The sequence below is a fragment of the Cololabis saira genome, chromosome 8 (genome assembly GCF_033807715.1).
Source record: "Cololabis saira isolate AMF1-May2022 chromosome 8, fColSai1.1, whole genome shotgun sequence".
NCBI lineage: Eukaryota > Metazoa > Chordata > Actinopteri > Beloniformes > Belonidae > Cololabis > Cololabis saira.
In genome coordinates, this window is record NC_084594.1 from 16,299,941 (window position 1) to 16,326,653 (window position 26,713).

The 26,713-nt window shown below is 41.0% G+C and overlaps 1 protein-coding gene across 1 annotated transcript in view; it reads right to left on the reverse strand.

Annotated features, from left to right (window-relative positions):
- Positions 1-26,713, reverse strand: part of LOC133448415 (plexin-A2-like) — a 104,397-nt gene that overhangs the window by 48,114 nt on the left and 29,570 nt on the right. The window contains exons 4-6 of the mRNA XM_061726918.1: positions 14,725-14,859; positions 5,152-5,252; positions 2,904-3,027 (exon numbers count right to left, since the gene is read on the reverse strand). Coding sequence (XP_061582902.1) covers positions 2,904-3,027; positions 5,152-5,252; positions 14,725-14,859 — 360 coding nt within the window. The remainder of the gene's footprint in view (positions 1-2,903; positions 3,028-5,151; positions 5,253-14,724; positions 14,860-26,713) is intronic.

A 26,713-nucleotide genomic window follows, 5' to 3' on the forward strand; every position in this document is an offset into this window, starting at 1 on the left:
CTGTGTTTACAATTTGTTTGGCCACCGTCAATATTTTCTTTTATTTTACCTGTTTTAAATTCTCTCAGACTCTCGTTCCGTCTTGGAAGTAAAGCCTGAATTATGGTCCCGCGTTACACCAACGCAGAGCCTACGGCATAGGGTACGCAGCGATGTGCGCCGTACGGTGTGCGTCGCCGCGTACCCTACGCCGTAAGTTCTGCGTTGGTGTAACGCGGGACCATAAATCAGCCTTAACTGGAAGTTACACGTGTCATTTGTTGATGTTTTTTCCAGGATTCTGATTGGCTGGCATGACGTTACCAGCATTTTCTGCGAGTCCGTGTAAACGAGGATATTTTTGAAAACGGAGAGGGGAAAATATCCGTTTTTGTAAATACCCGGCTACGTGTAAACGTGGCCTAAGTACAGTCCATGGTTCAGAATTTACAGAAACACCTTTTAACAGAGAATAAAGGTAACAACGTTTGCAAGCTGGATCACACAGGCGACTCAAGCAATAGTTTGGACTTACGTACTGTACACAGCACTCTGAATGGTTCACTACCATTCATTAGTGCCCCTTTAAGACAGATGACATAAACCACTAATCCAATGCTAAAACGGTCTATCTGAATGCATCCAAAACAATAATGTGAACATGGCTTAAAACTGTTGAAACACTCCACAGACGCATCTACAGAAGCAAATCAGAAGTAACTGATCCATTTAAATGGACGCAGTTGGGCATATTTTGATGTGCGTAGCGCCACATCAATCAGGACCTGATGAATCGCGCTGAACTGCTCGGACCTGCAGCTCTGTTAGGAGTCTGGACATAGAATCATGAAAGGAATAGCCAGGTTCAGACTAAAGAAGAGGCTAGATTTCCTTAAAAGTTAGTTTTAGTGCAAATGAATCTGAATGTTTGCTCAGGTTAATTTAATGATACTTCAGGCCGACCTCAGTGGTCACATTTTCTCCCTCTTGTCCTTGGTTTTGTGTCTGAAAGCAGTAAACGTTTGTGTTTAATGGTTATCTTAAATTCAGCCATGGGTAGTTGTGACATAGAGTTTTCAGTTTAAACAAACTGTTTTGCTTGTTATTGCTTATCAGATGAAGGAAAGTGCTTAAATTGAAAGGTTTCGCTTGCTTTTTCTGCTACACTACATCTAGTCTGTTGGGAATGGCAATGTTGGAGCCTGGATAATAACAAAGATGTATTTGATTATCTGATCAAGGACAGATTTGTTTTCATTGTTGATGGAGTTGACTACCTAAAGCTGACATAAACATATTAGTATCACACTATCAGTCTCACATGTCATTATGGAGGAACTTTGGCATAATCTTTCCAATATGGCTTCAGTTCATTGATGTTTGCAAGCATTTTTTGTGCAAAGTTCTTTAAAGGCTCATAGCATAGCATTTCATTTAGGATGAAGACTAAACTGGGCAATTAAAACACTTTTTTTTTTCTAGCCAACAGCCATTCTGGTGTGGATTTGCTGATGTGCCTGAAGTTGTTGTCCTGCTGTTTAAACCACTTCCAGACAAGCTTCAGCTGTTCAGCAATTCACACTTGACAACTGCAAACTGTCATATATAGAGCAGAACAACTCAATAGCTGTAAGCTGTAGCCTGTACAGGTCCTGTGGCTGCAAAAAAACCCAACCCCCCCCCCACCGCCACGCTGGACAGCTCGTATGAGGTAGTCATACTGATATGCTGCTGTAGTGCTCTTCCTTAACTTTGATCTTTTCTGTTCAAAGAACATTGTTTCAGATGTCTTGCATTTTTTTCCAGAGTCATACTCTGCAAAACCTCTAAACGTCTAAACTGCAGCTTAATTCCAATTTTTTTGCTCATATGTGACTCATATCGGATTTTGTAATGAACGGCGCAAATACGATTATTTTTCAAATCTGACCCAGGCCACTTTCATGCGTGGTCTTAAAGCAGATACGTATCCACCTCTGTACCTCTGTACTACAGAGGTACAGTAGCAACACTGCTGCACAATAGACCATTGGTAACATTTGTCCTTTTCCTCAATCTCCTTCTTTCCTTCATCTATTGGGCATAATTGTGTTGGTTCCGGCTGAGCAAGTACTTCTAGATTTCTATACAGACATCTGAAGCATCCATATTTACTTCTGTAAACACTACTTGACGTTGTGTTTTCCTCTGCACATGCGTGTCACTGCCGGGACACGTATTCAAGTGTGATGAAGGTCACATTAAAATGATACAACCATGCAAAAATATCAGAATTTGGTAAAAAAACAGGCTTTGAGCATTAAGTTGTGCTTTCATGTTCTTTTTAGAGAGAAGACACTAATAATTCTAACTGCAAATCTTCCAAATAAGATATGCATAATTAATGCTTTTCTAACTGTACTCTCATAAACTCATCTGGTTGACGTCTTTTACTCAGAATTGTAGCTCCTAGGGTTGTTTTGCAATTTCTTTTAGCATTGCAGTCAGACCAAAAGATCATTGCTGATATCGTTCCTCCGTGGCATTGCGTTCACACACCTGTATTCTGTGGACAAAAAATGTCTCCCTTTACTTCCTTTTACTTCCTTCACTTAATTATGATCATTTAATTAAGTGTATGTAATAAGCAGTACTAGGCTGCTACATATACTTATTCCCTTGGACATAATGAGGGTGTAGTGGGTTCTTCACACACCGTGTCCTCATTTTGTCTTTGTTTTTTCCCTAATAATTAAAGACACAGTGTAATATGCCATGGGTTGTTCATCAAACCCCACCTTCACCTATGACAGAGCTAATCTCTCCCACTCTTACAATGATTGCACATGTTCCTGCGTGAGGCTACTCACGGTGATTTCTCATGCACGCTGGCATTGTGAGTGGAGTGACAGGGCAAAGATTGCTGGAATGATAATGGCACTCACTGGGACACTGTGTGCTGATACAGCGATGCTGTCTGGGTGAGCAATAACCTTCACACATCGGTCAATGTCGGTCGCGAAACGAAAGCTCTCCTCCGCCCGCAGACACCGATCCCTCCTTGAGCACCTGTTGAAAAAAAACGTGTTGAGTCAAATCACAGTGTCACTAGGTTTAGCAGATTCAGTAATTTTCTTATTTTTCCTGTTTGTTATGGTTAATCTGTCTGATTTGAGGTAATTCGACAGCTACAAGATGCATTACAATGTCTTAAGAGGACATTTACGATGTTAACAGGGTGAATCTCTTTGAAATTGGTTGCAATGGCAAAACAACATGCTGACACAAGCATCTGCACCGGCTGATCACAGATTCTCGGGGGTGCAGCGTGACCGTGGACACGCTGGCCGGCATGCAAATGAAGTTAGAAAAACGTCTACGTCAAATTTTACACGACACCCGCAGTCCTCCATGGCTGCTTCCACGGTCAGACTGTGAAGAATTGACTCACAATATACAGATATTTATTACATTCATACGAATTATGTTGCTTAAACAGTTGAGGCTGTCAAATGCATTTTTATTTTCAATTTATCACATAATGCGATTGTGCATGTTAATGTAGCTCAACTCCAGGATCCGGGAATGCAATTAAAACTAAGAGGGACGTGTCCTCAGGCGCTTGCATGCTGGCATTCTGTAACATTTAGGTAAAAGTGGGCCCCGGTGTATTGGGGGGTGGGGGGGTTAGTTGTTAGGAGACTTGAGAGTAACAGGTTTTAAACCGAAGTCTCAGAGAACTACAGTGTAATAGAAACCTCAAGGAGTATTTTAGCTCTACTTTGTAATCTCATTCTTTGAATGTGTAATGTGCACAGGGAAGGGAGACAATGCAGCTCTGGAGAGAGTGCTCAAAAAGTACCGAAGCCTCCGCTGTAATTACAGCTCAATATAAAGGCTCGCTGGCGATGCTGCAGCAGCTGTTGCTGGCTCTCCTCCTTCAGGCGGACCACAGTCCTGGGAGCGGAGAAGGTCACCTTCTGACCACTCATCAGCTGAAGTGCCGTCTTTCATCTCCCGCCGTCTTTCATTGCCTGTTATTTATGTCTTTTTTATTCACTGCCTTTTGTCTCATCAAACCATTTGTTCCTTTTTCCTTCAGGCTCTTTACATGTTTCACAAATCTCTCCCCCTCTACCCACTCTGTTAGATAGGTGCTTTGGTGCACTACGCCAGGGGTGAGAACGGGAGCTCTTGAAAGTAGTTCACATGACACCGTGAGAGTCGTTCAGAGAGTTGAAAAAGCCCCCCAACCTGGATTTATTAAGTCAGAAGAAGAAGAAGAAAAAAAAAACAAGTGGCTTCATCGTGCAGCGTGAGGGATCATGATTCTTTGCGTGTTTCTGGAGGGAATAGCAGGCTATCTTCTCACTGATAAGTGTGAGGCATTAATTTAAATAAAGAGAGTAATGAGACTTGCAGACAAAGTGAGCACTCAAGAGGGAAAGAAATGAAGGGAAAAAAACAAGTTTTTAATGAGGCAATTTAGATTTGAAAAAGCAATATTTTTCTCTTCACTTCACTGGTCGTTTGATAAAACTGAGAGCTGCAATTTAAATAATGCTGATCATCATCAAGATATTGCCAGCCGAAATGCAGACGTGAAATGATGAGACAGGGGTAAATCCCTGGCCGAGGTCAGCTTCAAACACAGCGGCTGGTGCAGAAACGCAGGCTTTTAATCTTCTGAATCCCTTTTGCTCCATATCGAGGTGTTATGCAAGTTAACCTGAGGTCAGATAATTAAGATGGAAGAGATAATCTTGCTCCGCCAGGTCCAAAATGGTCCCGGGGTATGCAGAAGTACAGATGGTGCACCCGCTGTGACTGCGAAACTAATCTCTGCCTCCTCCATTAGCGCTAGTTGTCCTTGTGCTCGGCAGATAATAAACTCTGGTAGCCACACAGCTTCGGTTGTCCCAAATTACACTATTTAGAAAGGAACACACTGTACATCATCCACTTCCCAGTCTTTGTGCTTGGCCCACCAGCTGTTGTTATTGGCAAACTCCAAAAAGTACAATAAGAGTGTTGTACTAAACTGAAGGAATCATATGACTGTGATGTGTGCACATCCTCGCTCATAGCTTTCAGCAAGCAGTTTTGTAAACAGTGACGTAATGGGATTTAATCCCCCCCCCCGACCACGGTGAGCGTCTGTGGGCTCGAGAGTGGATGAAAAGAGCAACTCACATGTTATACAGGACACACCAGCCGCAGTGAGGATCGCCAGAACTGAGACACTCGGCACATGTGTCGTGCTGTTCACAGGACTCCACGGGGACCTGGACCACCTGAAGCACAGGAATGACAGGGTCAAAATTAAACCACAGCCCTCAACAGAACCTTGAAAACATGAACTGTTTACACTGAGAATTTAACATCTTAAAAAAAAAAAAAACAATGGGTCATTTTGAATTTGATGGCAGCAACACGTCTCAAAGCATTTTGGACGGAGTGATGTTTACCACTTTGTTAAAATCTTGATTAGGGGCTGGGCGATTTTGGACAAAAATAAAATCCCGATTTTTTTTTTCTGAAAACCCGATTTTCGATTTCGATTTTTTTGGTAAAACTACAAAACACAATGGAATAAATAGTTTCAAATATTTTATCTTTAAAGAAAAATAGCAAACAAATGTCCCTATTGGGAATGAAGTGCAATTGAAAGATACTGTAAATCCTCCTTGAGTTTAGTAAAGTGACAACATTTACAATTTTCTTGACCAAACAAAGATGACTAGACGAGCTCTGTCTGTAATGCAGCCAGCTGCAAAAAAGGAAAATCGATTTTCCGATTTTCCTTTTTTTAACATCGTCTTGATTAATAAATCCGATTTAGATTTAAAATCGATTAATCGCTATCTATAAATCACTAATCTTGATATGCCGACTGGTGATGAGTCTGGACTGCAGGTAGGCCAGTGTAGTACCCGGACTCTCCTGCTACTAAACCACGTTTTTGCAGTGAATATAGTATGTATTGCTGAAATATGCAATACCTTAGCTGAAAAGGATCTTGTCTATTGTCCTAAAACCTGAATCTAGATATTTTAAGATTGGTGTCTCCTTTCCAGATGTGCAAATTGTCCCTTCTACAGATGTTAATGTACCCTCATATAGGGCTGGGCGATATGGACCAAAAGTAATTTCTCGATATTTTCTAGCTGAATGGCGATACTCGATATATATCGATATTTTTTCTGTGCCATAATTGGGGTTTCCCCCAAAGCATTATTGCATAGCATCTCTGTTAGCTTCATTTTTTTCTGAGGCAAACCCTTAAAAAAACAGTCAGTTTTAATACAAAGCCTCGTGCCAAATGTCACACAGGTTCCTTTATTAACAGAGGTCTGCACAATATCAAAATGTATAAAACAAATGAAATAAAAATAAACTGCCTGCATATATAGAATAAAAATGCTTCTTGAATAAAATAAAACAAATATCCCTTTCCTGCATAACAATTAAATTAAAATACACTGTGCAATTAATACAATGTAGACAGTAACAGGCAGACTTTTCCACTGAGGTTGACAGTTGTGCAAATAACAAAACATTTGTGCAAATCTAAAATAAAACATTCAAGTCAATTTGTCACAAAATAAGCTATATCAAATATATTAAATATATTAAAATCTCGATATATCGCCCAGCCCTACCCTCATACTCTCAGACATGCAGACTAGTCAGTGGGTCCTGGCCCTGTTTGGTCCAGAGAACGTGGCGTCCATGGGTTCCATAAACAATTTGAAATTGTCTGACCACAGGACAGCTTGACTCAGTCTGCTGAAATGAGCTTTGGCTCAGAGACGACAGCTGTGTGTCTGGTCCATGTTGGCATATGATTTCTTTTTCCTGTGATAGAGCTTTAACCTACATCTGTGGATGACGCAGCCAACTTTGTTCTTAGACAGTGACTCCTGGAAGTGTTCCTGAGTGCAGCGTCCTGCAGTGACGTCCACAGAATCACTCCTCTTTTTAATGCAGTGCTGGCTAAGACTCTGAAGATCATGATTTACCAATATGGATTTTCTGCCTGAAGCAACGTGGTGGTTAGTATTGTTGCCTGACAGCCAGATGGTCCCTGGTTTCTGTATGGGGTTAGCGTGCTCGCCTGAGTTTTCCCTGGGCACTCTGGCTTCCTCCCACAGTCCAAAAACACGTTAATCAGGTTAATTGGTGGTTCAAAATGACCCATAGGACTGAGAGTGAGTGTGTGTGGTTGTTTGTTTATGTTTTCCTACGATGGAATGGAAATCTGTCCAGGGTGTACCGATACGTTTCACCTGAAGAGAGAGCAGGAATAGGCCCCGGCAGATCTTCAGCGGATAACTTTCTAAAATATTTTCGGGGATAATTCACATTGCAGCAATATAATTTCGCTTTGGCAATTAATAAAGTAATATTCAACTTAATTTAACTCAATTCAATTCAGTTTAATATCTATTCAGTATGTGAACACAGACTTCCAGATTCTTGGGATCCTTTGATGATAACGTGTACTCTGTACTCTGGCAGATGAGCTCTTCTATTTACAATTTTATGCCGAGGAACATTATTATAAAATTGGTTCACACTTTGTCACTACACTTAGCAGCAGATTGTTGGACCTGAGACTCTGCCTCTCCAAGATGTCCTTTTAATACGCAATGATGTCACCGACGTGTTGCTAAGAAACCAACGTAATGGGACGGTATTCCTCTGCTTTTGTGCTGCTTGCAATCACTTTTCATGAAATGTTAAAATCGCTCACTTTCAACATTTGATACGTTTTTTTCTAAAACGCCAGTAATCGTATTCTGTTTTAATCTACATTTTATTCAGCATCCCAAAGATGTGGAATAAACGGCTTGTATTTCATCTTATGTTATAATTAAATAAAATACTGCAATTAACTAGTTTACCAGTATTTACGACAGATAGCAGGGTACATGTTTTCATCAGTGTTACACTGACTGAACAGGATTTGGGGTGTTTGACAGAAGGTGGCACTTGATACAAAAAGAAATCAGAGGCGTTGACAAGTGCCACACACCTTATTGAGTAGGAAAACAGAATTATAGCATCACATTTCACATACAGTCAACTTAAAACTGCGATACCCGTGTTATATTGTGCTAATATTTGCAAAAGAAGTCAGATAATGTGGCAAGCTGTCAAAAAAAAGGTAAAGCTGCATTTAACTCAAACTAAATGCATCTATATTTATTCTGTTTTTTATCTGCAGAGAGTATGACCCAAGATAAAGGAGATGTCAGACTCCACATGAAATGACACCAGGAGTATTGAAAGGATATATTTGCACCTATATTCCACTTTCTTAGGTTTGCTTTTTACTATTTAATATTCTCTCTGGACACAAAGTAAGATGACTTGTGGAATACATAGTTTAATGCTATTTTTTTTGCACACACAAGAAAGGAGATGCAATACCTTAGCTGAAAATGATCTTGTTTGTTGTCCCAAAACCTGAATCTAGAAATTTTAGGAAGGATGTCTCCTTTCCAGATGTGCAAATTGTCCCCCCAGATGCTAATGTACCCTCATACTCTCAGCTATTTTTTTGCACACACAAGAAAGAAGATGTTCTGCCTGACAGATGACCACATACTCTGCTCCTGCCACCACTTCTGAACATGAAAGTCTGGCCCTGCATAAGCCGTCTGTAAGGTGCTGTGACTCGCTGCTGTTGCACCACTCCTGCATAGGAAAGCAGTCAGAACAGCCGCCTGAGTCCAGCTATTTTCTTCTCTGTTGTTATTCTGGGTCTGGACATATGATGTAAGCAATTTCCTGATGTAAGCAATCGCAAATGAAGAGTGGATTATGGATTAGAGTGTCTCCGGTGCTCTTGATAGCATAAGTGGGTGCTCTCTCAGGTCTGCGTTGGCAAAAATGGATTATCTGCTGCCGCCTACAAATAACTTTCTTTTTTCTTTTTTTTTTCAGCAGTTCAGTACCCACTTGAACCCTTCCATTAGCAAAATTATTTTTCAGCTTGGGAGGGGCAGAGGGCTGTAATCCATCAACTGCTATGGTCTGGAGCTCACCTTAACTTAGTTAGCTGGTCTGTGACCGGTAGGCAGCGTGACCTTTACAAGGGGAGAGCTATAGATCTGCTTACTGCTGTCTCACTAAGAATCAAATACGATGCTCGTTCTGCACACCAGGCTTGATTTGTTTAGTGATATTGACCTGAACAGGAACGATTCCTAGGCTGAATCCGAAAACGACCAAAAAGGCACTCTTGGCTATGGTTGCCATTCCCCTCGCTGTCACTTAAAAATGTTATTGTTATTTTCTCCTAAGCTATTTTTTTTCTCTGCTGTCTTTCCACAGAAATTATATTATCTACAAACTAAAAAAAATAACTGCAAGGTATTATTTGTGCTTTTGTAATTGCCTTGGATAAACACCACATAACCAATTTAATGGACTTAGACAAGCGCAGGGATGAGTGAGGAGTTGCTGCCAGCTCTCTGCGGGCTCCTCAGGGAGCTGGATGGGGAGAGGAAGAATTTTGTGACCAAAGAATTTCTCTTTTCAACTCTTCCCAAATATAAGAGGACATATGAGGTAAATTAAAGGAGGAAAGAAACAACAACAATGCTGCAGCAGGTGTCTCTGTGCTTGTACACGAGAGAAAGTTGTGTCATCATTATCGTTATCCTTCAGAAAATCAACAATGATAACGACCACCCTGTATTGGAGCACAGAAAAACCCATTCTTGGGAATAGATACTCAGTCTAGACTGAATATTGCTGGTAAACGTTGCGGCTGCAAACACTTTTCAGTAAAAAAAAAAAAAAAATCAAAACACCCTGAGACGGCTGCAGTCAATACGCGGGAATTGAAATACACATCGGAAAATTGGTTGATATCATTGGCAAATTGTAGTTAGCAGCAACTAAAATTAAGTGAAGAAGTTGATGCCTGCTGATCTGAGAATATGGATGCAAGAACACAGTAAAAGGAAATGTTCTGCTTTGTCTTGAACGATAGTGCAGCTGTTGATAAATCTGTGTCCTTGTCTTTTTACATTTAGCGCACACTGAGCCCTTCTTCAGATTTAATGTTGTATATATTTATGTAGAGATGCTTTTTAAACAATTAAGGCTTCACAAGATATTTCCGTTTCTCGTCAAGCTTTTGTTCATGTTCTGCTTCTCTAAGATTAATTCTTCAGGAGAATTCAGGAGTAATCATTTCTAGCAGACGGAGAGATGAAAAATCCCCATCTAAAACCAAGTGAATCTCCATCTTTCATCATTGTTGTCAGACGCATACGATAATGACCCAATTTTCTACCTATTGAAATTACAAAATTATTACCTGCTCAACATCTGGGACATGACGTCACAGTCGTAACGGCACTCTAAAACATTCACCTGGATTTCCACAATGCTTTGCTACAGCTTCAGTCTGATTTAAATGAGAATGTGACATGGGAATATTTCAGTTACAACCTATATAATCACTTTAACATAAATTGTTAATTCTGGTTGGCCCTTTTAAAAGTTGAGAGTACATATATAATAAAGTTTGAATATTGCAACACGCTTTATGATTGTACAGTATATGATATTTCAAAAATAACATTTTAAGATGGCAAGTTAAAACTTATCTAGTTATATTGTGGCAAATTGTCTATTTTGTGTAGCTTTGAAACCTAATGTTCTTGGACTTTTGTTACTTTTTCCTGAATTACTTTTTCATGAAAACGGCACCAAGTCACAACATGGAGTAGCTGTGTAAGTTTTAAGGTTTAAGGAGTCAAGTCTTAAATCCGTGGCAGATACACACTCTGATTAGCGACCATCATATATATACAATATATAATAAGTTTGGAGTGTATATAAGGGATTGAAATCCTCTTCGGAGTCATCCATGAAATAGTAGAGCTAACGGCGACGGTTGGACAGACCTCCTTTAACCACCTCTGTTAGGTCTTTCATCTAGATCTGCTTACAAGGATTAAACTGGACTGGACTGGGTTTAGCATCGTATATACTGTATGCTTTTGTGACAATCAACAACGAAGAACCCAGGGAAGCTGTCAGCAATTAAATCCAGATGATGTTAAGATGCAGCATGTGGAGACAAAAACCAGTAGGATGAGGCTGGACTTCCTTTCTGCAGGAGAACAAAGACAATCTGGCAACCGGGGGCTTAATGAGATGAGAATAATCAAAGACTGGTTGGAAACAGATGTGTAGGAAATCTGTGAAACTAAACAAAAACAAAAAAAAAATCTGTTTTTGAAATTGTATACTTTACTACTAATACATACTAACTTTGCCAAAAGGAAATGCGCTGCTTCCAGGAAAATTGCACACCTGAACAGCGTATGTTGCATACCGCCAGAGTCCTTACAAACACCAGGAAACTGGACCATATCACACCAGTCATGAAATCACTACACTGGCTTCCAGTGAGTCCAAGGATAGAGTTTAAAATCTTACTGCTGGTCTACAAAGACCTGAATGGTCTTGGACCAAAATAGATGCTTGATCTGTTAGTTCCTATGAAGCTCCCAGACCCCTGAGGTTCATCTGGATCTGGTTTGTTGTGTGTCCCAAGAACCAGAACCAAGCAAGGTGAGGCAGCGTTCAGTTATTCTGCTCCTCACCGGTGGAACAAACTTCCTGTAGACCTGAGGTCTGCTCCAACTGTCAGCTCCTTTAAATCAGGCCTAAAAACATTACTGTTTACTCAAGCGTACCCTTAAATTAAATACTTACCTGCTGTACTCTGCCCTTAATTTTTAACAACTTGTGCTTTTTATTATTTTATCTCTTTTCTTATCATTTTATATAATTGTATTTGTTATTTACTGTGTAATTGTGTCTTGCTGCTTTTAATGTTGATGTAAAGCACTTTGAATTATCTTGTGTTGTATTGTGCTATGCATACTGTACGGTATGTTATAATGCAACAGCGGCCAGTTACAGAAGTCACATAATGGCTTCTGGCTATAGCCTAACCCTAGGATTTGCTTCTACGCAGCGGCACGGTGGCTTGGAGGTTAGCACTATTGCCACAACAAGAATCAGCAAGAGTCTTTCTAGAGTCATACGATCTCCCCGAGCTTGTGTGGGTTTTCCCTAGGTACTCCAGCGTCTTTCCACAGTCCAATAATGTAGATATATCAGGTTAATTAGCGGTTTCTAAATAGCCCATGGAAGTGAGTGACTGGTTGTTTGACACTATGTCCCGACCTGGACCGGGGTGGGCTGCTCTGCCCTTCTCCCCGAGACAGCTGGGATACGCTCCAGCAGTTCCCTGTGAAACTGAATTGGAATAAGTATATAGATAATGGCTGTATAACTGCTTTTTATGATGGCATACTACATACTAACACTTTTGTGCCCAGCCAGGGGAGAATGGGTCAACTTTGCTAATACCACCTGGAAATTGTAGCTCATTATGCTATTTTGCTGCGCCGCTACACTTGACAACCTCCTGTTGTAACTGAGAGCCCACAGTCAGGCAAAGGAACGGGTATTTAAAAAGAAAGGAATAAAACTGTTGACATTTGGTGTGTAGGTATAACTGCTACTCTGTGTAGCAGTTAACCAGATGAAAATAAAGTAAACATTTGTCAGCTGAGTATATTTATAACTCCTGGGGCGGTTTCTGGTGCAGATAGGTCATCTGACTGAACTGTGGGAATATATCAGATTAAAAAGAGACCCGGACAAGGACAAAAAAAAAAAGGCAAAACAGGAAACACTGAAAGAAGTAGAGCTGAATTAAGACGTGCGTGGATGGGATTTCAAGCCATGATTTAAGATGTTACACAGTGAGCGGTACTTTGAGAGACTGCCCTGAAAAACCCCCGCAGCAGCTTCCCATTTTCTGTTTTATTTCCCCTGTCACTTCAGAGACGGAAGAGTGACACTCGGGGACTTGTGTGTTGGGGTTCTGAGCATTTCTGCTTTTAGGAAAGATCAAACTAAAAACACACATTGAGAAAATAAAAGAATATCTCGTGCCAAGACTTCTTTAACGTCAATAACAGCTCCCAGAAGTTGTTTTGTTAAGATTGTGAGCACAGACATAAAGATTCGATATTTGCACACTGATTCCCTTTTTTTTCCTTTTCTTTTTCTCCTGACTTTTCATCGTCATGCTACACCCCGCATGTTTCACCCCGTGGGAGACAGTGAGGCTCATTGTTATTCCGCAAGGGTCGACCCGCTCTAAGCCAAATCTGTCTGCGCCTCGCTTCTCATTCCTCATCATTCCTGCATTGTGTGACTCCCAGGAAATCTGAAAATATTCACTCCAGGGATACAGTGGGAACGTGGGAAGTGTGAGAGTGAAGCCCTCTCCCTTGGGGGGTCCCTTAACAAAGCTGTAGGTAATTCTGAAGGCAGAGCTGAGCAATGGCCGAGGCGGAGGGAGGAACGCTTCACTCCGCTCAAAGTTCTCGAGGACTACAAAGCCAAAGCCGCAGTAATATTGAGAAGAAAAAGAAATGGCTGGTCAAGCTGGGTTTGGTGTTTCTCAAATAGTATATGCCACTGAAGGCTGATTGAAGAGAGTGTCTGGCAATCTCCTTGAAGGAAGCACGCGTCTCTCCTTGAACAACCCGAGCTCATCAATAAGTGATGCCCTGTCTCTTCCAGTCTATCACAATAAGAAGAACTGCCTTGATTTGTTTGAGAAAACAGTTTTCGACTGAATGCTGTCTCTATTTTCAACCGCAGACCCTGTTATTTTAAACTCTTTTCTTAACTTTTATATCTCCTTTTCATGCCCCCCTGAAACGAGTCCCTGTGGAGAAACTGTCACAGCTACAATCGTCCTACTGCCCTTTGTCCCTCGGTCCCGTGACTCCGGATCAATACATTCCGTCAGTCAGAAGACGACTGAAAACAGTGATGGGGGGTGAGGGGGGGGGGGAGTGTCCACAGTGAAACCTAATCCCATTTCACAGTGGCATGCCGCCATGGCAAAATAATCACTTGATGGGAGTTGAAAGTGATTACCGCTGTTCGTTCTCTTATCTGCAATGAGTGCAGAGAATCTCATCCAGCAACAACAACTGCTCGCCTCTGTGATTCCGGGCCAAGTGAAGAGCAGACGAGGGTGGCGGTGGGGGCGAGTGGTACACCCACGCAGGAAAAAAAAAAAAACCCTCCAGTGGTTTTTCTACAGGATGTGTGTCTGCAGCGCATACAAAAGCTGCACGCACTGTAAAGTCGATTCGCATGGATAAGTAATTAGAGCAGTGGTCCATCTCCTCACACACAGCCTACATATTTAACAAGCTCTTCTGTAGACATATATGAATGTTGGGGAATTTCCACATTGGGTTTTGATGATAAGTTATAATCAAATCGCCGGATTCCAACATAAAAAATAGCATTAAATTCTAATTTATCAGCCTTTAATGTTGATTTAAATTGGCTTTACTGCTTAAGCTTGTACACAGTTAAATCTGCAGACAACAAAGTCAAACCTTTCTATAAGCTGTGTCCCGATAAATTAAATCCATGAAATCCCTCAAAAAAAGATAATTTTTTTTGTTTTGTGCCTCGTCTATATGTCGAATACAGATTCCACTAATCTAATAGCAACATAACATACGTTATATACCTGAGAGTTTCATGCTACACGCATGACATCTTGCGAGAGGTCACCAGTATGCCCAACACTCACTGTCCTAGGGACTTGAACTCTTGGACTCACGCTACATCGCTGGACAACACGAGGTGTCACCTGACAGCAACACCGAAACAAGGGTGTCTCCTCACCTGATTCTCAGACATGACATAGAGAGAGTTCCTGTCCAGGGAGAAGGCCATGTCTCGGAGGACGGGGCTGCTGCTCCTCATCACGCTCACTGTCTCGTACAGCACTCCTCCCTCCAGCGCACCGTCCACCCTGATCTGCACACACGTACACAAACATTCAGGGATGCTTTAAATGACACACACGAGTCATTACTGTACTTTTGTAAAGTGCCACCTCAGGTACATCACTTTGTGTGATTTTTGTCGCCTTCTCAAATCTGGAAAAAAGGATAAACAATCAACTTTGTAAGGCGTAAAGTTGTGTTACTTTTCTGCCAGTCCCGTTCCATCGTCTCTCTGTGTTTTCCCACTAAAGTATTAAACTAAATGGAGCCAGTCGTCTCTTTAGATTTGTGGTTTTTTGTTTTGTTTTCGAATGATTTCAACAGCCATGAAGCAAATTTTGTAGGTCACTATGCAATGATGAATACAAATGCTTTTATCGTGGCTTTGGTTTTGATTATAGGTTCATCTGAGTCATGTTCACTTTTAGACCCGTTTCACTTGTGCTTTTTCGTTGTTTGGACTCCTGTTTTGTGGTCAGCTTTATTTCCTGCTTTATTTTTAAAGCATTTTCCCTGGTCTGTAACTTAACCCTTGTCTTGACTCTACACTTGTGTCTTGTTACTCTTTTAATGTTTTCCAGTGCCTATACATTGTCCTGTTTCTCATTCCTCCTTCGCTGGGTCTGTCGCCTGTCTGTCCTGCTCTCTGTGTGGCTTTTTTCATGTTGCTCCTTTGATCAGTCTTTTCGCTATTCTTGCATTTGAAGGGCCTTTTGTTACTACGAAAGGACTTTGTCTTACTGCTCCTGCCTGCGCGATCTCCGGCATTTGTGTCCTTTCCCTGCAATCCTTGACATTTATACTGTCGTTATCGTAAAAAATACTCGTAATTTGACATGTAGGCTTCATCCTTATCACTTCCCATGGATTGCATCTACACTGACATACTGTATGAGGGAGCGATGAGGAGCAGTTTAAACTGTTCTATCCTTTCAACTCAGAGCGTACCGAGGTGAATCTCTGGGTGGTGGTAGGTTTTCCAGCAGGAGCGGTTGTGCATCAGTTGGCAATGAAGAGATCGGTGCAGATTTTACTCTTTAACCCAGAGGGTTGGAGAGAACCGTGTAGAAGAGCATATTTGAGCACAAACTTGCACATATTGATTGCCTGATCTTGCTTGCAGGCATTATATTAAGAGCCTTGTTAAAATATGGCCTCAGTAGCTATTTTCCTTTCACCTATTTTTAACAAATGCACTGTAACGTCAACATTTCACTTCTTAACATCATTTTAAAACCAAAGATTATTAACTGTAATGGTTGTGGTCAAGCGTTTCAGTCACATTCATCTCTTGTGTGTAAATTATCCCTCAAAAACCACTAGATGACCACAGCTATACGGCAACTGTCCAGGCGTCCATGTGAAAGTCCATAAGGGAGGCATACATAAGGATGACTACAACAAAATTGCCCTAAACATGTTAGATTTGTCATGAATAATAATTTTAAGAAAAACTGGAATGAGTCCTGATTCTGAGCTGCTGCTCGGCTGCCGATTCCCTCTTTTTATTCCAGTACATCCATAAAATGTGTCAATATGGCTTTAGTTGTTGGAAGCTCCCTTCATGTAGCTGTGTCCCTCTCCTTCCAGTCTTAAAGCTTAGCCAGCATTTGGCTAAAACCTCACAGAGCTGGATTTTGCAGAGATGAAATTGAAGTTTATCTTCTTATCTACCTCTCAGACAGCGAGGAAAAAAAAAAGGCAAATTCTCCATATGTCTTCCTTCCAGCTTATCTGTTTGGATGACACTCAACAATCCCCTGTGAATTTCTAATGTGTGAATGACTGCAATAAACTGGGTGTGAGAATCTGGTGTGTGGATGTTTTGGATTTTGTTTCAATGCATCATTGCAGGCAGCACATCCACCTATTGTGTAACTGTCTTTATAAGTTCTACCAAGAAAGATGTTTTCATCTCATGTGATTGTCCAGCTGGCCACTGCAAACCAGAAACTCATTCATGTGCATGTGTATTAAAGCATGCAATTTGGTTTCTGAAGTGATTTAAAAACTGAAAAACAGTGAGATAGCACAGGCACGTCAATTTGTTTGGGGCCACCTTAGTTTGAAAATCAGTCATTCAGTGAGGTGTTTAAATTTGCTTGGTGTTGTGACATCACAGAACCAGATCAGTGTGCAATTTCCCATCATCGCCAGCCTTATTTTCATTAACTTCACATGTTGCATTCGCGGGACGTCTGAAATCAGCAGCTTAAAGCTGAAGTAAAGATTGTTAAAAAGTTACAACCTAAGGAAAAGAGGCATGGCATTCAGTTGGGACGCTGACTCTGCCCCCTTAAACCAGCCGCTGTGAGAGCTTTAAAGACATGGTAGAAGAATGGTTTACTGTTTTACTGTTTTTACTGTTCATAGGATTTTGACCAAAGCATGACTCTGACATGACATTGAGACTTCAGGAAATATTTTCAGCCTTTGAAAAAAAGGCCATATTATGTCTCCTTTGGCTCCTTTAAAGCATGTGCATGTTTTCCTTTTGAAATGTGTTCAGTAATCTATACTTTAATTTTACTGTGGATGGGCCTCTCAGCTGAAATCTTTTGGGACTTACAAAACAGACATATGCGGAAGAGCACTGTTAAAGGTTTTTGTAGCTTTTTTTTGTATCTTCTTCCACCACTTACGAGAGATAATGTGTTGTTTTGAGGATGAGAGAAAAAAAAAGCAGGTCTGTCTTTGCACAATTGCTCTTAGTGATGAGGAAGCTGTTGATTCCCAGGCTGCTGGAAAATTGAAAATGCTCTTAAAGGTTTCGGTCTCTTTTGGCAGATTTAAGCTACATGTTAATGATACTAACTGCATAATTAGTTTGCGTCTCTGTTTTTAGTGCTGTCCATCATTTTATTCTACAAACCCACTCTTTTACTGTCCTTGCCACAAGAAAAACGAAAAGAAAATCCTAATAAGTTACACGAACCCCAATTGAAGCCCAATTTTAAACTCCAGTGAAAGTGGATCATTAACCATGTGATGCAATTATAGCAAAACTGAATTAATTACTCAGTCATAATATTTCAAGTAAATGCCAGAAGAAGAACTGGAGCAGATAATTGTAGGAGTGGGTACGTCTGTAGTGTGATTATGCTACATCTTTACTGCACGAATCCCAAGCAGTGGCCCCAGCACCCAAAACAAATTTGACTGGAGACAGTTTTGAATGCGTGCCAGGTCTAGCTTGCACATGGCGGTGGAGCCTATGCGTCCTCTCTGTGGGGATAGTCAATCAATACAAACTGATTACATGATTGGATCCCCTAGGCACCAAAAATTCATCAGTCAATCATGGCTGCACGTTCCAGGCAGCTGTGCCTCTCGAGCAGTCAGCTCTGGCAGCCGGGAATGAAAGATGGAGGCAGGGGGATGTATTTGCTAGTGTGTTATTGTTTATGTGGGGAGGAGAGTAGGGTGAGGTAAGGATATGGCTTCATTTTCCTCATACAATCAGGCCTAAGTGCCAGGTACAATAGTGACATGGGACAATCCGTTGATAACAGATCATTAGGAGGCCACGGCGTGTCTCTCATCTGTCAGATTGTTGCAACACCAGCAGCCGGCTCCATCTTATCCGTATTTCCAAACTAAGCTCCTTTCACTCTCCGGTTCTCTTGCTCCCATTTCTCCTCTTCCTCCCACCCTTCCTCTACTGTACCCCAACCACACACAGTATCAGAGGCAGTTTACATGTGTTTTTTTTTTCCCACACTCATCTGTTCATAAATAGCCCAAATAGAAACCACGGTAGTTTAAACATTTCTGTGGTGAAATGATGTTTTGGAGAAATAAAACACAAAACCCCAACCGCAGTGGGGATAGATACTACAGCCTTGTGTGGGTTTCAGTTGCGAACGATGGAGTTAATCACAGGCCAGAGATCCAGCGATGAGATCGGGGCAAATACTGAGCCATCGTGACTGATCTGTGGTGTTTGATTTTAGTGGATTTCAAAGTGGTTTTATCATGTAAAGTGAGGTTGACCAGGCGGAAACCCTCTGGGGGTACAGCAGGTCCTCACTCACTTCTTAAGCCTAACAGCTTCATAATGAGAATAAGGCGGGTTTAATTGGTTTTATAATGAGGCTGCTTGTTGAAGGTGACACACAGAGTTACACCCACACAAAATATCTAAACAACACACTGCTCGTAAACAAAAATAGCTTTTTCTCCGGCCACTTAGACGCACATAAAAATTTGCAGTTGCAAATTGCGTGCATGATCACTTGCTTGGTTGTAGTACACCCATAAGACATAGCCAATACAGGACAGTACAAACAGTTTAGATGAGTAGTATTACTAATCTCTAGGGCTGGGCGATATGGACCAAAAGTCATATCTCGATATTTTCTAGCTAAATGGCGATACTCGATATATATCTCAATATTTTTTCTGTGCCTTAATTGGGGTTTCCCCCAAAGCATTATAGCATAGCATCTCTGTTAGCTTAATTTTTTTCTGAGGCAAACCCTTAAAAAAACAGTCAGTTTTAATACAAAGCCTCGTGCCAAATGTCACACAGGTTCCTTTATTAACAGAGGTCTGCACAATATCAAAATGTATAAAACAAATGAAATAAAAATAAATTGCCTGCATATATAGAATAAAAATGCTTCTTGAATAAAATAAAACAAATAACCCCTTCCTGCATAACAATTAAATTAAAATATACTGTGCAATTAATACAATGTAGACAGTAACAAGCAGACTTTTCCACTGAGGTTGACAGTTGTGTAAATAACAAAACATTTGTGCAAATCTCAAATAAAACATTCAAGTCAATTTGTCACAAAATAAGCTATATCAAAATCATTAAAAAAAAAAAATGTAAAAAAAAAAAATAATAATTTTTTTTTTTAAATCGATATAAACGATATTGTCTCGTACCATATCGTGTTTGAAAATATATCAATATATATTAAAATCTCGATATATCGCCCAGCCCTACTAATCTCCAAATAAAATAACAGACAAAATGTACTGTGCTTACTCAGAAGGATACATCTTGTATTTTAGAGGTTTAACTAAAACAAAAATAAAAATTGCCACCATTAAAGGTCCATCCCCCAGACCCCCAGATCATTAGGTCATTTGATTGACCAGGGATCAGAGACATGCTGATAAAGCTCAGGGCCAAAGTGTGTGTGTCACTTTAATAATGCAGTTGCCTCTTCTGTCACTTTAACGAGACAAGAACAACTAATTGTAGTCTCAGTGCTAATGAAGTTGTACTACATTGCCAGCGCTGAATGTGACAGTAAAGTTTTAGTCAGCATCTACTGATTTAGTTTTTCTTCTGATCTGCAGCAGTACATCTGGCACATCACTGATGCATCAAATGATAAAGCATAAATACGGTTCTGTTAGAGCCTTTTTTTAGGCTTTCTGTGTGGTCCATGTAAGAGAAGAACTGTACAGATTTCCTATTAATACCACATGTTCGTATATGACCTCAGTGCGTCTCTCATTTCTTTCCTTCTTCCCAGCATTTCACAGCTGACAAGGGTACATTTTTAACCCATGAATATGTAAGCCAATAACAGCAATATCCGTCCCGCCGCTTAAATTCCCTTGCAGAACCTGTGCTGGTTGTAAACAACCCGGCTCAGTTTGGCTTCCACAAACATGATATGCAACCTGAGCCTGTTTGTGCTCGACGAAAACAGCCCCACTCTCTCACGGATGGGTTTGCATCTTAAACACTATACTTCACTCTTATCCCGGGAGAGCCAAAGAAAACAAGAAGGAACTTCTAAGATGTCACTTGGTTTGAGCCGGTTCGGCTCCGCTGCAAAGCTGCCAGACGTTGTATGTGGAAACCACCTACCTAAACGACTCTCCGGTGAACATTCACATATGGGACTGTTTACAAGCGATCACTTATTTTAAAGCAGGGGAGGTATGCGTGTGAAAATCTTTTTCCTTTGTTTTTCTTTTTTAGTTCAGATTGAGAAACCTTGTAGATTACTATGTTTAAGTGGTAATGGCAGTCTTTATTTTTTCAGAGCAATACGGGGACTAGGCCCATATATGGGCGGCCTGTCTGTGCCCATTTAACCTAAACATATGGATGACGACCCAGGAGGCGAGGAGCAATCTGTTCAACCAATCATTCCCAATATGCCATGCTGAAAAAGTTTAGTCTGTCCCCGAAGACCAGTCTGTCAGCTGTATGTTGCAGCAGACATGTCAAGGTTGATATATTTGCTCAGCAAGCCTTTGCTACACAGTCTTTCTGCGATACTGCACCTGGACATCAACTAATAGCCTTCCCTGGAACATACATCTGTTCTCAGGGAAAACAATCAAAGTCCGGTTTGATCTTCGATCAGAACTGAAAAATGCACGCAGGGCTAGAGGTGAAGTAGACGTACGCGGATCTTGAGCTCAACAGACTTTGGCACAGACTTCAGTGGACCCTCGCAGGCTTCCATGTCTATTATGTCACAGGCCATGCAGTGACATACGGGCCAGACAACTGTTCACCTTTAAGGTTGAGTGGATGTGCATATGGTCTGATTGTGGATGACAGCCCGGCAGCGTGCACATTGATTAGCCCATATATTCATCATGGTCCTGTGAACGCTAAAGAGGCAAACGCCCTGGGTGGACCTGAAGAGCAGCGGCTAATGAAGCAAAAAGCATCGCTGAGGTGGAGATGTGTATCATGTGACATCACAAAGAGAAACATATCGATCCCAGTCAGGATATATGATGTATTTTGACGAAACGTGATTAACAGGGAGGTCACGAGAGGGGTCAAGCGAGGCATGTCGGTGTGCATGGATGTTCTTTGAGTCAGTCATTCCTCAAGGCATTGCAGCTAAAACGGCCGAATGCTCAGTTAGCCGAAGGCCTCAGCTGCATGGCAGGCCTCCAGGTCTTCATCCCACGGCTTCTGCAACCTAACCACAGTCTCCTCTCCGTCTGTGCATGTTCACCTCTTTTTTTCTCTCCTAGAGGACATGGTTTCCTGCTCTCGGTTTCCTGTCCTCCTCCGTGCGGCCCCCTCGCCCTCCAATCATTTCCCATTGTTTGTCAGGTTCCCATGGCCCACCAACAAAAGCTGTGGGAGGGGGACAGTGGAACAATTCATGGCAGCCGTATGGTCTTAATTTTCCCGACCACAGTGCAGTCACAGTCCCCGTGTGTTTCCATTTGTACGACGGAGGCGGTACAAAGAGGAGAGAGAGAGAGGGAAAAGAGTGGACAGATGCAGAGAAACGATGGAGCAGCAGAATAAAAGTCAGTCCAGGCGAGAAGAGAGATGAACACCTTCCGCTGTTATCGTGAAATTGCCTCTCTCAATACGACTCACTATTTCAGCCGCGCTAAGACACTGAATGACAATCTGCTCTGCGGAGTTTGCTCTCGGGTCCAGCTCCCACAGTTATGAAAATCCTTTCAGCTTAGCCTCAAACACACCCAATTCTGCCTGTGCTTTTCACCCCATTCCAGTGATTTCAATCACCAAATCAAATCTACCTTACACCAACCCCCCCGCCCCCCCACAAGCCGTGACTTTGAAAAGTTCAAATCATTTAGCCGTGCTCTGGAAAATTTCCCCACCCGCTCAGCTCTCTCAGTCAGCAATAATGAATCCACTATTTGCACGGGAACATTTGACAAAGGTTTTGTTTGCCGTAGCTTAACATTTTCAGCCTTTTCATGGAAAGTGTGGTTGCTGAGTAGCTGCAGCCGGCGGAGTAATGTGCTGGTCCATTTTTTTTTTGTTTCCTTGAACACTGCTCTCCCGTCGTCAAAGCATCTTTTAAATTACATTTGCCAGCACTGCAGGTAAGCATCTTTGAGTGACTGAATACCGAGGCACAACTAACGTACTCCTCACTCAAGAGCAGATCTGAGGTAGCTGCGTGGATTTATGGGGCTTTTCAGCCTCATGAGATATCCTTCAGCCACGCAATAAAGATCAATCATACTAGACTGTCAGTGATGTCCCTGTGAACCTTCATGCACACTAAACATCCAAAATATCACTGGAAACTAGAAGGATCTTGGCACAAAGTTGCAAAGATCGGAGCGCCCAGTTCCTCTGAGCATAGCTGTGCTCTAGAGAAACGTTTCTGCAGAAAATCAGTTCCACTGAAGGTGTTGTGTGTTTGATACTGTTGCAGAGTGACCAATATAGGCCAGTCTACAGTCGGTGTTATCTATGTGCATGTTCAAAATCAGGTCCAAAATGAAAGATAAGGTTGTATTAAAAAGAAGAAAAACGGGAATCAGGATGGCAGGATGATTTAAATTAGTATTGATTATGATACATTTACACATTGTGTCCCTGCAATGTTGTCATGGTGATGTCAGCTGTGAGATATGCTGAATTAAACCCTTTCAGACATACTCTTCTGACAGCAATAGAGCGTATTTATTCAATTCTGGCTCTTACAGGGTCAGAGTTGATGTGCATAACCACTTCCTGTCTTTATCTATGTTTCTGAATCACCCATTAACACAAACAGTCACACTGCGTCTTCGTATTATGGACTTTACCTACAGTTTGCAGCACTTTTTGATTCTAAAAAACCACAAGGACACGTCAACACATGACAGCTCTGCTTTACCTTCTGGTTGGAGAACGACCTCCTGTATCCACAGAAGTCCAGTCGCCCCATATACTTAATAGTTTCATCACATAACAAGTTTAAATGGTGTTACATGAAAAATTAAGTGAATTAATTTGGTATATGATCAACCTTGTAGAGGAATTTGATTGATTGCATCAATAAATAAGTAATAATACTATCTGGTCTTTTTTCCTCCTTGGATTTCCAAACCATCCTCAGGAGTTAAAGCATCCGTTTCACAACACCTGATCAAGAGAAACATGACAACAAAATAAAAAACCTCAGCTGTTTTGTAGATTTTGGTTTCAGTTATACTCACATTGTTGCATCTAACTCTTTCTGATACAAATACATCAAACAGCACAGACAGTACTGACAGTAAACCACAGTGAGGTGAGAGACAATATTTCTCATAACTGAGACGATGTATCATTAGCATGTGTGCAACTATAACATCATATTTATAAAAAGTATGCTTTTAAAGAAATTGTAAGTAGCAACTAGATGCTGCTAACTAAATTCACTTGATTAATGTCAATAATGGAGACACATCTATATAAGGACACGTTTTTGAAGCGTGGCTGTGTGTTAACATAGTGCCAAAAAGGAAAGACATCAAGAAGGAAATTGGAGAAACAATAACCATTTAGAGTCTGCCAGTGTAAAGAGAAGGCTTATTTATATTTGGAAAACATTTAGAAGAGCTTCTAATCTTCCTGTTGGTAGACATCATGGCACATTTGCACCAAGGTTGTTTTGTGTAAGGAAAAAATAACAACAGCTACATTTCAGACAACCACTTTCAGGTAACATGTTAAATGTTTAAATCAGAAAAAGACTGAACAAGTAGGGTTTGCTTAAAAGTGTTAAAAACTACCCATAAAACCATTGGCCAGTGAAGATGATTCATTGCATCCAATCTCTTTTTAACAAGCCTGTATATTATTAGCTGATTTTACAGATTCTAAGTTTCTACTCTCTCTACATCCCATGTTTTCAGATGTCTCTTTGTGATACGCAACAAAAAGGAGTTTGCTCAGAATAAACCAAAGAAAGTCTGTGAAGTATTTCACAGTCTTAGTTCTTCAGAGCTCAGGGAAAGTCTGTTTTTCTTGTTGAGATTTGTTCCAGAGGATCACATGAGCAGAACCGCATTACTGCACTTAATATGTATTAATGTTGCATTAAATTAAAAACCTTAATGTGGCAGTGCTGACTGAAATGCTACTGGGTCTCTCAAGCGTTTCACTATCATTATCCATCTGCACAGCCTCAAGTGAGCAAAAATACATTAAAATAAGGATCAATGGGAGATAATGACTTTAATCTGGATTCGCCTCATTATTGTTTGTCATGCAAAGTGGAAAAAAAGCCCCTTTTGTTTTCTGCCTTGAGTAATCGAACAGAGTCATACTACTCAGCTTAAATTAACTACCAAAGCACATGCTGGAGAATTGTCCTGTTATATTTGTAACAGGAGTGGGCTAATGAGGAGTGCTGCACGGACCCTGTGACCTTCCACCTCGCTAACACCTTTTCTGTGGCAGGCTTGACCCCTGTATCTGGAGTGATCCGCTGATGGCATTTGTTGTCATGCCCCATTTCCACTTAGCCTGTCCATTTGGTTGTGATTGAATAGAATTGGAGAGCTGACCCCCTGCTCCTCCGAGGCTCCTGGGAGTCTGAGATCATGGTTGCTCGTTCAGTCAATGTAATGACTGTAAGTCTGCTCTGCAGACACTCTGCACTTATAGCTGCTGTAATGATGGATGTCTCGCTCTGCTCACCTAAACTTACAGCTCACTTCCTGGACACATGCAAAACCCCCTTTTTCCCCAGGGTTATACATATGTTTTAAATATATTTAATTTATGTTTTTATTTTTCTCACAAAGTATTTATCTTTCTTCCTTTAGTTTTTTTTCCTCCCCTTGGCCATTCTTTTGTCTTCACCTCACGCTTCCTGTTTTCTCCTCTGTCAGGCTATGTTGTCTTTTTCCCCCCGATGGCTCATCAAATGAAAGAGCTGCAGTGATGCTATCTGTGCCCCTGGTCTAGACTCGCATGTGTGCGTGTGTGTATCTTGTGTGTCAGACACGTTGCTCCTCATAAGACCGAAGCCCCCAGGCTGAAGTCACAACAGTCCTCTCACACATTTCCTCAGTCAGCTGCTCCACTATCCTCCCGAGTCAGATCATTCGGATACAAATCTGACCCTTATTAAAAATGGAATAAGAATAAACACATGTGATTTGAACTTGAAATTTAACATTAATCAGGAAACAAAATCATGCATCTCAGAGAGAGCAGTGACCTCTTGTTAGTGGGTGTAAAAGCTCTGTTCGTGGAAAAAGAAGTAAAAAAGTTTATACTGTATTAATGTTATCAGAAATAAGTCTTATTCCTGTGATTTAATTTAGTAAGCAATGAGTTTGCTTGCTCTGACTTACTCAGCCAGTTAAGTGAGTTGACTTCTATTTTAATGACACTAATTATTTTTGTCAGCTTTACATTCTTGCAGAGCTTGCAGCTTTACAGCTAGAACCTTTGTCTTCATCAGCAACGACTATCTTCTTCTACTTCAAGTGTGCAGGACCCATGTTCTGTGTTTTAAACTCCAATAAGTGTTGTTCCCAAGAAACTAGACCCGTCATAATTACATAGCTGTGATTTTTTTTGTATATCTATATAATAAATATGCACACTGCTCAAAGAAATTAAAGGAACACTCTGAGAAGCCATCCTGAAACCCATGCTGTTACCTGTACTGATATGGACTCATTGGACTGGGTATGGTATTAGGAATGAAAGGATTCCTCATCGATTGATGGAAATGAAAATGATTCCCCTACAGAGAGGGTTGAATTTAAAGACTCAAATCAAAGTGAAAAAACTGATGCAGCAGGCTAGTTTAATTTTTGACAATTTACTGAAGCAAATCATGATGGTTCTCAATAGTTTCTATGGCCCTCACATGCTTTTATGCATGCCTGACTGTGTCGGGGTGTGGAGCACCCAGATCCAGGAGAATGGACCAAGGTTTCACTAAACTCCTGCTGGTCTCGGAGAGCAAAACATAAGTTGTGTTTCCATTACACTTTTGCGCAAAAGAAAATTTGAATTTGCAAATAAGGTAGCGCTGTAGAAGGTCGTTGTTTCCATTGAACAGTGTTTTTGGAATAAACATAGTTCTCGTATTTCTCCATATCTCATCCTGCGAGACTTCCCTTTAAATAACACAAAAAATAAAATCCTCAACGTTGAAGAATTTGGACAAAAACATCTTTAATCT